Source organism: Meles meles, chromosome 9, assembly GCF_922984935.1.
Source record: "Meles meles chromosome 9, mMelMel3.1 paternal haplotype, whole genome shotgun sequence".
NCBI lineage: Eukaryota > Metazoa > Chordata > Mammalia > Carnivora > Mustelidae > Meles > Meles meles.
Window position 1 is genome coordinate 82,857,509 of NC_060074.1, and position 12,999 is coordinate 82,870,507.

At 44.1% G+C, this 12,999-nt stretch overlaps 1 protein-coding gene across 1 annotated transcript in view; it reads right to left on the reverse strand.

The window, feature by feature from the left end:
• KIF5C (kinesin family member 5C) overlaps nt 1–12,999 on the reverse strand; it is a 153,540-nt gene that overhangs the window by 84,192 nt on the left and 56,349 nt on the right. Inside the window, exons 3-4 of the mRNA XM_046019619.1 lie at nt 8,775–8,848; nt 2,311–2,415 (exon numbers count right to left, since the gene is read on the reverse strand). Coding sequence (XP_045875575.1) covers nt 2,311–2,415; nt 8,775–8,848 — 179 coding nt within the window. The remainder of the gene's footprint in view (nt 1–2,310; nt 2,416–8,774; nt 8,849–12,999) is intronic.

Genomic DNA, 12,999 nt, shown 5'->3' on the forward strand with positions numbered 1-12,999 from the left:
TTAATCAAGCCTCTTTTTCTTGATTAAGCCTGTCACCACTCAGTTCAAAACACGGAACAGTCAATAGCTAGTCTGCCCACTTGCAATTATAATCTATGAAGTAAGTGATCATAACTACAAACGCAGAACAGGAAGCCAGGGTGTAAAATTCAGTCCTGAAGACTTGGGTGCTCTTCCTTCTCCTCCCAAACCCCCCTTCCCCCACCCCCCACCATGCTGGGGCAGTTTTTATCTTAATAAGATTCTAATACAAGACCCTATTTTGAGGACAGTAATTGGTTTAACATCTTACTCCAGGATTATCCCATAAGAACCCTACAGGAGTTTAGGGTATTTAAATGCAAACATCCTTAAAGATGTACTAAGCTCCTAAATCTTGATCCCATCAAAGCCAGAGGCTTCCGTATCCTTAGATATAAAGAACCCTGGCAACGAGGAGAAACCTGTGTTAACCAACAAACAGAGGGAAAAGATTTGTGAAGTAAAAAGACTTCCTGGATCTAATTTATGAAGGGCAAACAGCTGCTGCCTTGTTTTCATATAATATTAGGAAAGGTACATAGCAGAAGTAAGGGCGGATAATGAAAGAGGTGCCGCACGTAGGTTGGTCAGATCAAGAGTCTAATCTCAGCTCTGCCAATAACCTGATATGTGACTTTGGTCATCCAGCACTAAGTCTTAAAACTTCAGTTTCTTCATCTCTAAAAGGATGGGCCTAGTGCACTAAGGTCCCAGCCTCAAAGGGGCTGGTCAACCTCTTGGCTCATCTGCTCTGCTCCAAATCTTCTTAGAACTGACCCTGTCTCTTCCTCACGCCCTGTCCACACTGTTCCCAGTCGCTGCGGTGGGGACCCAGCCAGCCATGTGCATCCTGCAAACAGCTTATCAGACTGGGGGCAACCCAACTGTAGGCTGGGCCAAAGAGCCCCTTCCCTGGGGAATTAGGACATGGGAATAAGGGATATGGAATGGGAGCTGTCACGGTGGCTTTTCCCCCTACCCACCTCCCCCCAAAAAGATAAAGCAAGCGGGCAGAAATGCAGTGACTGTAACAGGGATGGGGTTTCTTTTGGGGGTGATGAAAATGTTCTGGAATTAGATAGTGATCATGGTTGCACATTTTTGGAAATATACTAAAAACCATCAAACTGTACACTTTAAAAATTGAACTTTATGGTACATGAATTATATGAATTATATCTCAATTCTTTTAATTTAAAGATTTTTTTTAAAGGGGGGGGGTCTGAATTTCTCTTGCTTTTCTGCAACTCCCGCAACCCATGCCTACTAACAAATTTTGTATCTTGTAACAACTTCCTCTTTTTGCTTAAACAAGTGACTTTCAGTCATGTGAAAACAAATGAGTTCCAATGAATGTATCCTTAATACCCAATGTTATAAATTAACAGCTGTAATTAAGAGAGAAAAAAATTCTCTTTCAATTCAAATTTAAGTTTCAACGAGGTTCTGGTTTAAAAACAAAAACAAGGGGCACCTGGGTGGCTCAGTGGGTTAAGCCTCTGCCTTCGGCTCAGGTCATGATCTCAGGATCCTGGGATCAAGCCCCGCATTGGGCTCTCTGTTCAGCAGGGAGCCTGCTTCCCCCCCCCACCTCCCCCCCACCCCGGCCTGCCTCTCTGCCTACATGTGATCTCTCGCTGTCAAATAAATAAATAAAATCTTTTAAAAAATAAAATAAAATAAAATAAATAAAAACAAAAACAAAAACCAGGAAGGATAACACCCTTCACCAATGCTTGTCAGAGCATACTCATCAAAACACTAGTCCATCATATCTCAAGAGGGGAAAAATATGAACACAGTCAAATAAGCTGGAAAATATAATCTGCTACATGTCCCCTTTGTAGAACTGGATTACATAATAGCATACTTAACTTGTGATGAGATTAACATTGTTCAACAAAACATTTTCCCAGCTTATTTGGTCCCATTAGCCTTTTCCCTGATAGCCCACCTATTAATAATATTAGGGACTGTGCTCTAAGGAACACACTTTGGGAAATGCTGTCGTAACCCAATCATGGACACATTCCAGTCATATCTATAGAAATCCACTGGGTAAAGGGTAGAATTCAGATAACTATCAAGATGATTCTATCCTAAATAAGGCTTTTATTTTGCTTTGATATTTCGTTAGTATTCACCTGAGTCATTAAATAACTATGGCTTTGCTTACCATAGCATTTCATTTAAAATAGATTAAAAAACAATCTTTTATGTATACATAAAAAAAGGAAAATGAAAACATGATTTGGGGCCCAGTTTTTCTCTTTAATCAATAGCACTTACCTTGATGTGAAACTCCAGGTTTTCATCCATGGAATAGATGTGGTCAAAGATGTCATGGGCAATCCTTGGGATGATCCCCATGAGTTGAGGGTCATGTAGCTTCCCCTAGTGAGGGAAAAACACAAGCACAGGCAGCTAGAGTGCCCGGAAACATGTGGAAGAAAGAAGGAACCAAGCTGGGTTTCATAACAGAACTCCATGGAAGAGGGAGCACCCCCCCACACACACACAGTCAGATCCTTGGAGGTCCCCCTGACGTGCCAACAGCTCAAAAGTTCATGGAAATAACTCACTGTGTTCCTTTTCACCCAGCAAAAGAGAGCTTGTTCTGTCAGGTTCTAGGGCTTGAAAATATTTTCTCCTGCTGCCACTCAGGGCAGCAAATCATTATATGTGGTGAGGGTGTGAGTAGGAAGGAGGAGGGAAGGAAGACAGGAGAAGGACAGGGATTATATGGTGACTATCACATACTAAATGTGCTTTTTGTTTTGAAATTTTTACAAACTGATCCGAATGTATAAGTCCAAATTAATTTGCTTTAATAGAGCCAACTTGAGAGCTGATAGACATTGATAGACTGATAAGTCATCATTGCTCAAAAATTTTAACATTATTCTAGGAATACCTTCAGTATCACCTCACAAACCAATCAAGAAAAGCCATTTTATCAATTTCTTAAAAATCTGTAATTCCCAGCCTGAAATGTCACAAAAAAATTTCAGCTGGTTTCTTTTTAAATTTTTTGCTATTTCTAATATTTAAATTCCACTTGTAAGATGTTCTCTTATTCTTTTATCCCCCTTTTTTCCAGCAAAGAGGCCCAGCCCTCCCTTCCCCATGCAGCCAGCAACTATCCTCCAACCCTAAGGGATTTGAGGGATGTTTCATCTAAGGGATGAAGGGATAGATGAATTTTTCTGTGATTGAGTTCTATCACTAAATCCATTTTTAAAGATCCAGATTTGCTGCTTCTGAAGACAGACATATAAAAAGATATGCCGTGATATCTGAAAGCAATTCCCAAACAAGAGCTCTAGAAGTATTTAAACAGCAGCCTCAGCAAGGACTTCCTGAGAGACTTCCTTACTCCCTTGCTCCAAGTTCTGTCCTGTTCCCTGTTAAACTACACATCAATGCACAAACACGAAGACTGCAGGTCTAAAGTAATCATTGGCAGGAAGAGTCTTCAGAAAGTTCTAAAACTCTAGGATCTTCAGAAAGTTCTAAAACTCTAGGAAAAAGGGAACTGGATCTTCAGAAAGTTCTAAAACTCTAGGAAAAATGAAACTGGAAGAAAAGTACAAAACCCATTTATTCTTCTCTCAGCAAACTTTACCAACACTATGACTCAAGCCCTTGTTCTAAATCTGCCCGACACCTAGAAGATCTACTTTGTTTTCCTCAGTGAGATCTTCTGTATCCTTCGGGCGTTCACCACATAGTGCCTCTCTGACAGGCTGACTCTGAAGCCAACAATCTCAATTACCAAAAGCAAGAAATCATGTGGACTTGGGCGCTAAGCACTTTCCGGCTCTGAATCCTCCTTTGCACACCTGATCCACCTTCCACTCTATTGAAAGCAAGAGAAAAGCTGAATTTAGATACATCTGGCCCCTGGCAAAGCTCTTTCACCTGGGAATGCCCTCGCATGCTACGGATCCTAAATCCTGTGATGTGTTTCTATGGCTTCTTGACGGTACAGACCCTGAGGGCAAGATGGCCAGTGCATGTTTTTCTTCCCACTGCTTATGACACTAAGTACGGTGTCTCCTGCATCGAATTATTGTAGAAGTTAAATTAAGCAGTATAAATAGAGGGTTAGAAACAATAAATGTTAGCATTATATTATTCAGCTCATATCAGGTTCTCATTATGCAGTCGTTAAGGTTTATTTGACATGAAGAGTCTGAAAATACATTTCTATCCCAGGCCATGACTAGACATCTCAGGAAAACAGCCGAATCTCTCAAATGTTGGTAAGCTTATTTCTCATAGGCCATTGTAAACACAAAATATTGGGCCCCACAGGCTCAGGACTGTGTAAATTGCTGACAGAAATGACACGGACTATGAGAACACAGATCTCTGTCCAGTGAAATGTTGCAATACCACTGGGCGAATCCACCTTGGAGATCTGAGGAGTGCTCCCCCTGCTCCCCACAGAACGCTTCAATAATCCATCATAATCCTTTAGCTTCTACTCAGTGGTCCACAGACAAGGAAAGATGAGAGATAATCCAAAAGTCATTTATAAATGACTCAAATCTGTTTTCCTAGATGCTTTCCCTTCCAAAAGATTTATCTTTCAATTGATTCCTAGCTTCTACAAATACTGACATCCCTTTGTTTGCCTTTGTCAGGGTAAGAACCAAGGCAGAACCAGGGATGAGTCTGGGACACTCCCTGTGTTGTTTCCTTGAAGCCCACACCCAAAAATCACATGAGAGGGCAGCACATGTGTATTTGGAGAAGGCATAAGGATACCTCCCATTCCCATGGTCATAGACGTACTACTCAAATCTACCACAGGTTTCCAGGCTGGGATGCTTGATCTAGCTCATAAGCCCAAGAGTGGTGAAAATTGAGCCTTTATGTTCAGTAAACTGAGCCTGTCAAGACAATCTGTGTGTGTGTGTGTGCGTGTGGTGTGTACAGAGTGGATGTGTGTGATGTATGTAGTATGCGGGTGTGAGTGGTGTTGGGGACAGTGTTGTGTGATGTGTGAGTTGTGTGTGTATGAGGTAGACAGGTGTTTCATAAAGGTCTTCACTCCTTCTTGCAAATAAAATACACATCTACACATACGCAGTAGTCGCCTTAGGCAATGAAAGGTGGTAAAAAAGCAGAGAGCTGTGGAAATTCAGAGCACAGAAGAGTCCTTTCCAGCTAGGGTGATATGGGATGGCTTCGTTGAGGGACGACAGATCTTGAGAGAGGAGGAAGGTGAGGATGGGTAAAGGGGATGCAGCAGGGATCCTGAGAGGACAGCAATGTGGCCCAGGAGCTAAAGAATACTGAGGCTCCCTTCCACAGAGCCAGGAGAATTTCAGTTGGCTGAAGGATTGGGATGGATTTGGGTAGCAAAGGAATGTCCCACTTCATCACCCTTTTTTCTCTCAGAAAACAAAAAGAACATTTTTATACTTGTATCCTACATAATCCTCTTCAAAAACTTCCCCCACTTCTGAATGTGGCCTTCTCAGGGCATGTATGAAAGAAGAAACCAGACGCAGGCCATCAGCCACAGAACAAGACTCCCTTTGTTCCAGCCCCAGGTGCCTCCTCAACCTCCCAAGCAGGACAGTTTCCTGAAACACTTAAGATGAGAAAGCAGGCAGCCTGTCAGCTCACACGAGAACCAATGCACTCGGACAGGCTCATTAAAAATCACTTGGCAGGCTCAGCTCAGCAGTGGGGGGGGGGGGGGGGGGGGTTGCACCATTCCATGGGCTCCAGGTGTCCCTTTGGGCAGAAGGAAAAACAGCGTGTCTCCATCCATCTAAATCTGTGCCAAAGAGGGCCACAAAGCAAAGCCCAAGGCCCACAGAAGCTCTTCCCAGCACCACAGGCCAAACAAAGGTCCAGCCCTCTCTTCCCCATATAGCCAGCACCCCCAGGAGCCCTCCTTCAACCCAGCCCTGGAACACTGGCCGCACATGCCAGGGCCCAGTGCATGCCAGCTTGGCATCAGCACCGTCAAGTGTTTCCTATTTTTACTGAGAATCCACCTTAAATGCTGCATCTTCAGAAGCTAATCTTTCCAGTTTTATGTAGGCTTATCTGTTTGTTCTCCTCAATAGAAGGTAATGGAATCACCACTGGATGTCAGACCAAAAATGAGGGGATTAAAATGAAAAACAGCTTTAGAATGTGACAGCTCTGTCCATTCAGGGAGTTAACATCCCCTTCCAAAAAAGCCTTTGAAAGATCACAATGTGTAATTCCAAATACATAAAATCTGTTCAGATGGTGCAAGCCCTGCAGGGTTGTTGTTGTTGTCGTTGTTTGTTGTTTTTTTTTTTTTTATTTAATTGCATTCCAGGGTCCTGGATTTCTCGGTCTCCCACAGTCTCTACGACTTCAGCTCGAGGCTCCTCTTTTCCTCTAAAAATCCCCTACCTTCTCTTCAATCTATAATCACTGGACAGAAAGAACCAGACTAAGTGCGTGTGTTGGGAAGGGGGGTGTCTAGGAAAGGGCTCCCAACCCACTCCTTCCTTCTAGGATCTTTGGAAGTCATAGTAAAGAAAAGCACCCCTTGCAATCAAACTTGTAAAACTGATGTGGATGAAGAAACTACAAAATCTGCCTAAATTTACTGTGAGAGTATCCTGCACAGAAGCCAGTTTCCCTCAGGTCCCCAGCTGAGTGCGCTGCAGACCTTGTGAGGCTCACGCTGTGAGACGTCCAGGGTTCCAGGTGCCCTCATTTAACAAAACATCTCCTATTTTCATTTTAAAGAGCTGGCATTTGTCTTTGCCATCTCCTGACACCCACGGATTCGCCCCTCCCAACACACACACACACACCCCACAAACCACGATTTTACTCTGGGGACAGGTCTCTCCTTTGATGGTTTACATTTTAAATTTCTGACATTGAGCAAATACCTTGTATTTTCCAAAGATGAATTAATCCCAAAGCTAAAAAGGTCACTCTTGTAAACAGTCCCTATGATTTGGGGATTCTAACTATTGCATTTTCTGTTGTTGTTTTATATACTGTTTGGTAACATTCCAAAAACCTAGAGACTGATGGACATCATCATGAGATGTGCCCTCCCCCCGCCCCATGCCTTATGGCCTATGAAGGAGCTTTTGTCATGGCTACTGGAGTTGCTGGTACTTAGGAAATACAGAACTGCAACTTTGCTAGTGCCTGGAAGGTTAAGGGTTTGGGGCCCAGTAAGAGAGGCAGGCAAGAGGATGTGCCTGCATCTCCAAGGGGTATTGCATGAGAACATGAGATGCAGAGAAGAGCGTGACCAAGGCTCAGGTGTCCGGGAACAGTCCTGCTCCATCCAGAAGCAGTAGTAAACAAATCTGATGCTTCCTTTAATCTGTGTAATCTCGGAGCCACTGTCCCCCATCCCCCCAAAACGGTTGAAAGTGAGTCAACACAACAGAAATAAGATCCCCCAGAGTCACACGCACACTTAGAACTGGTGTGAGCAGAATATCAGAGCCCCAAGGGTTTTAGCCTTGTGCCTTTGAAATCTCCTCTTCAATAGGAATGATTCATAAGCTAAATCGATTCTGCAGCAGATGTCTCTCAGTAACATTCCCAGGAGGGCACCGTAAATGAAAATCCTAAGCTTGAAGGATCAAGGATTCATCTTACCCTGCTGCCTGTAAGCCGAATTCCCCAAACTTCCTCTGCACAGTGTCTTAAAATAACCACTCCTCTACCTCTGCTCACCTGTCCGGCGGGCCCAGCCTATAGAAGAGTATCCGGCCCTGAAGGGCTTACAGGCCGTGGCAAAAAGCAGGAGAAGAAGAGGTAAAGGGGGCCAATTTTATCTGTAGATGTGTCTTGTCTGGAAGACAGCCAACACTCTGAGCCGGGCTCACACCTTCACACCCCCACAGAGGTCAGGAGTGCACGCTAATGACAGAGGAGGCCGCACGCCAGTTCCTACTGTGCATGCAGGGGACTGGGGTGCACTGGACGGCCCAGCCCACACGCAGGGTTGGCCACGGTCACCCCGAGGCTATCAATTTAACAAGTGTTTTATCGAACCCCTCCTAGGGGAACAGCCACTGTTCCATGCACTAGAAACGTGAATAAACAGGTGAACAAGGCAATGATGATCTCTTCACTAGTGACGCCTACGCTTTATAGGATGGTAAAATTTTGCCTAGTTGTAGGATCTTTAAAATTTCCAACCAACTCTGGAAGCTTAAAATTGTGTGCAATCATCCCATTTTAAGCACTGCCTGAAATTAAAAAGTACATATAATAATAATAATTTTTTAAAATATAAAAACACATGGTGTGCAGGCCGAATAAAAATATGTCTCTGGGCTGAATTTGGTCCACAAGCCAACTTCTTTGCATCTCTGTCCTATGGTTTTTTATTTCCTCTGAGGAAATTCGCCTTCCTAGAGTGCCCTTCTTAGCATAAATGATTCTCACAGCAGACTTTCTCAGTGAGATTAGGGCCACAGTCCATAAGGATACTCACACTACTGTTTAGCTTACTGATGAGTATTTTAAAAGAATGTACTACTACCATTTTGAGAGAGCCACCAACAAAGGATTTTCTTTGAAATTCTGAACTCCTGGGATTTTATTATCATTATTTTGAAACTCCACAATGCCAAAATGAATTGGTCAGACATGACCGGTCCCTTCACCGTCTCTCTCTCGCATCGCAGTCAGGGGGCTGCAGGCACCTGCGTGTGGCTGGTCGTACAGAGCTACTGAGCCACCGTGAGGATGCTTCCCGCATGCTGCAATCTTACCTCCATGGTGTGCGTCTTTCCTGACGAGGTCTGTCCATAGGCAAAAATCGTCCCATTGTAACCTTCAAGGACATCTGCAAGCAAGAAAAAGAAATTATAATTAACTCATTACTTTGATTGTATGCTTCTGTTGGTTCCATATTTTAAAATTACATATTCTAAATGGCCCATCTCATTTTTCACACAAATGATGTATTTCAACTACATTTGCATTTTAAGTAGAATTGTGAGATAAAAGCAGAAATGAAGGCCTCCACTGTTCCCCAAATAAGAAATGTAGTCACATTCCTACAGAATATATTAATGAAGAGGCAAAAAAAAAAAAAAAAAAAAAAGAAAAAGAAAGACACAGACACTCTCTTCCAGTAACATCAATATTAAGACAGATATCGAGAAGTACACTTCCTTTTCAGCAGAAAGATACTCAAGTTTTCTTCTCTAAATTGATCTCCTGAGATCAGTTGGAGGAAGAAAAACATTATCAGTGTCCTGACTCTCTGGAGTGAGGTATAGAACAGAATTTCTTTCCCAAAGATCTGATTTGGGTCAGTTGAAATGCCGGCACAGGCGAGCTCCTGGGGGTTTTTCAGGAAGGCAGCCCGGAGCCCCTTGAGAACGGAGCTAGTCCAGAGCTGGGGAGAAGGACAGGGCCCCACTCTGTAAACCCAGCCACACGGGGGACAATCCAATCAGCCCGGAAACGCCGGAGCCCTCAAAGTTAAGGCCTTTGTTTTTTCAGTGACGGTGCTGGCAGGATAGCCCAGGCCCATCAGCATCGGGAACTTCTTTTAATTACACAATGAGCATACTGTGCAAAGCCCCCCACTCGGCAGGCCGGCTTCCATTTCACACAGGGACAAGGGGAAGCATGCGGACAGACGCTGCTCTGCACTGGAGATCATCTGTGGGAATTCCTTCAAAGCAGCTGAGGTGATTAAAATATATTTAGCACTCGTTTCCCTCAGTCCTTCATCTGCACCAAATCACCAAAAGGTAAATAGTACATGATTAATATCCCTGACCCAACAGCTGTACATAAGGGAAGGAAGTCTCTTTCCTGAAAGGACAGTGGGAGCGATAAGAAATGTACTCACATTCTTACAGAATGTGTTAATGAAGAGGCAAAAAAAAAGTGACAATTCCCTTCACCACCTCTCTGAGGAAGCCCCTACTGAGGTGTCCTCTTCAGGGCCCGTGGCTCCTTCACTCATCAGGCCAGGCCACCAGCTCCAGCTAGTTCAGGCCCTGATTAGGCTGGTTGGTTTGTGGTTTTGATCTCTCCGAATTTCATAATGCCAGTTAATTTTTGTTGTTTTGTTAGCTTTTCTAAAAAATTTTTTCAATTTACATGTTATTGGTCTGAGGTTACTGGAGTGTGAACTGGGGTCAGAAAAGAAAGTGGGATTTTCCTTCAGGAAGCTAAAAAAAAAAAAGAGAGAAAGAGAGAAATTAAGCAGCAGATTTTTTTTTTTTTTTTAAATCCTAGCAGCCCTCCAGAGCTGTGTCAAGCTATATTGAGAGAGAGGAGGGAGAGAGAGAATGTTCACACATATCAAACTTCTGGCAATGGTTTCCTTGGGAACAGAAGCAAAAACTTGAAGACCACAGTGTAAGGGCTGGGGGTTCAAGCTTCAGTTTTCACAGAAATGCCAACTTGCTCAGAGAACAGATTCAGAGTGGAAAGCCTCTAAATGGCCATGAATGCAACGTGCTTTGAGGGACACAAAGAAAGAGGTTCCCATTCTGCGGTTGTACCTTTAAAATTCTATATTCATGGCATAAACAGCTCTGGGCAGTTGGAATGCTAGCCACAATCACAGCTCTAAAGCTTCTGTTTATCAGAAATCAAACATCTCCCCCTAAACTCAAAGGGCCTCCAGTCCCTTTTACCTCCAATCCCGGTGTAGGAGGCACTCTGGGACCTACCAGCCCAGGCATTATTAGATCAGGGGTAAGGAGGCCAAGGCCAAGGGTCCGGCTCCCTCTGCTCCCCCTCACAGGCCACCGGCGACCCTGCAAGTGCACATGCACGCAGAAGGGGGTGCTGAGCAACGTGCCGGGCCCTAAAGAAAACCCAGCTCAGAGTCAGAGCCCCACCCGGCACGTTTCCTCTACTGCCACCAAACAGCAGGGCCGATGCACCTCAATTTGGCACCCCTGGACGGGGTCCACACCTCTAAACCCAACTTCCCTGGGCAGAATGCACAATCCTACTAACTCCTAGTTAGCTGCTGCTCCCAGGACTCCTGTAGCGTAAGGCCTGGGACACACAGGAGAAAACAAGAGCTCAGGGAGAGCACTACTCATCTTAGAGCAGGGAGCTAAGCAACACAGGAGGCTCTACTTGGAGAATCCTTGACTGTTTGTTGCTGCTATTTCAACACGGAGTGCAATTACTATTATTTTTTTTTTTTTAAGGAAAAGAGAGTACATAAAACTCCATCAGAACAAATGCTATTTAGTCTTTAAAGTACTATTTACATTCATGTTACAATTAATTGTTGTAGAACCTATCTCTAGTGTTCAAGGTTGAACAGAGATGATGCATTCTTTCAACTCAACTGTGACTTAAATGGTTATTTTAAAAAAAGGTAGAAAAAGCTCTTTGAACCCAATGTTCTCAATTTTCTTCCAAACTCCAGGTTGTAGGGGTCGGTGTGTTTACCTAGTCTATGTTTGATTATCAGGGGAGAGGAGAGGCAGGAGGGAAAGTGAGGGCACACTGTGCATTTGGGTTGGACCACTGGGATGGAGAAGGCCAGAGCACACGCCCAGGAAAGCAGGATGGGAGAGCACCACGATGAGCCACACAGCAACCCCCATCTAACCCTAATAGAAACAGCCCACAAAAAGGCACTTTCATCACACTGAATGACAGTTCCTGGGCCCAAGGAAAGCATTTGTTTTAGAGCCTCTCCCGTAGCAGAATGACTATTTCTGTGCACCAGCCACAGAGCCAGGAACCAGCTCAGCCAGACAGAACCTTGCTTTGTGATGGGCTCTGGCGTGATATGACCTCAGCTCACACCACACAGCTAGTGGCACCCACAAACACAGCACACATCCACCCAGCAGCCAAGCAAATCCAAAGAGAGGTTCTGCAGCAGGTGGGAAGAGCCTTCTCACCTCCAGAGAGGGGAGCGAAACTTGAAAATACTTCTTGCCTCTCGCTATAGACTTCAGAGGCCAGTTTTCCACCCTAGATTTTGTTAGTTCTAAGTCCAGATCTTCCTAGAGCAGAAGAGTTATTTCTACTGTTGGGTAAGAATTTGAGGAGGTTGTAATCATACAAGTTCCTGAGAAGGCATGGCCTCATACCAACTCCCCGAGTGAAATGGTGGCCTGTCAGTGGCAATAGTGACAGACAAGTCATCCCTGCCTTGGAACCCTAAGGCTCTGGCTGTCCAAAGAACTACTCAAGTAGGCATATGCCCCAAGGCAGCCCTGCTGAACACTAGTGGCAAACCAGAATGGTGGGCCAGCCAGTCTGAAGGGAAGGGCATTCCTGCATCTTCAGAATGGACATGAGTCTCACTGCTGGGAGACAGACAGGGCCACCCCAAGGCCACTCGCCACAATCTCTACTCTCTGCCCTCTCCCCTTTTCCCGTGGCCATTCCTATCCCTGTCTTTTTGCAATGCTTGGTCCTTTTGCAATAGTCTTTTGCTTTTGCAATAGTACATGTAGCCTGATAGAAAAGTAACAACTCATAAATTGTTACTAAATGCTCATTATGAGCTCTCCAGAAAAGTGGGAGCAGAATAGTGAAAAAAAATTCAAGGAAGACAGACAAAACTGAGGCTCAAATTCCAGCCTCATCAACCCCTAACTGACCTGAGTGAGTCATCTGACTTCAAATTCCTCTTTAGTACAATGGAACCAATAATGCCCACACCTCATAAAATTGTTGAGACTTAAAATACGATAACGTACATAAAGTGCATAGATGGTGCCTGACAGATGACAGTACCCAAATAAATATACTTCTTCTTAAGAGTCACATATAATATAATATAATATAATAAAACATATTTATAGTATCCTGAGCCTGAAACTTGTCAGTGAGTCCACATTGCCTGGAGGATAAAGCCCATCCATTTCCACCAAACTCTGATCTAGCCCATCTTTTTAAGTTCTGGCCCCCCAGTACCTTGTAACACTCTAAGTTGCCCAAACAGGCCATATAATCTGTGTCTTATGATTTTGCTGTTCCTTGTGCTTGTAC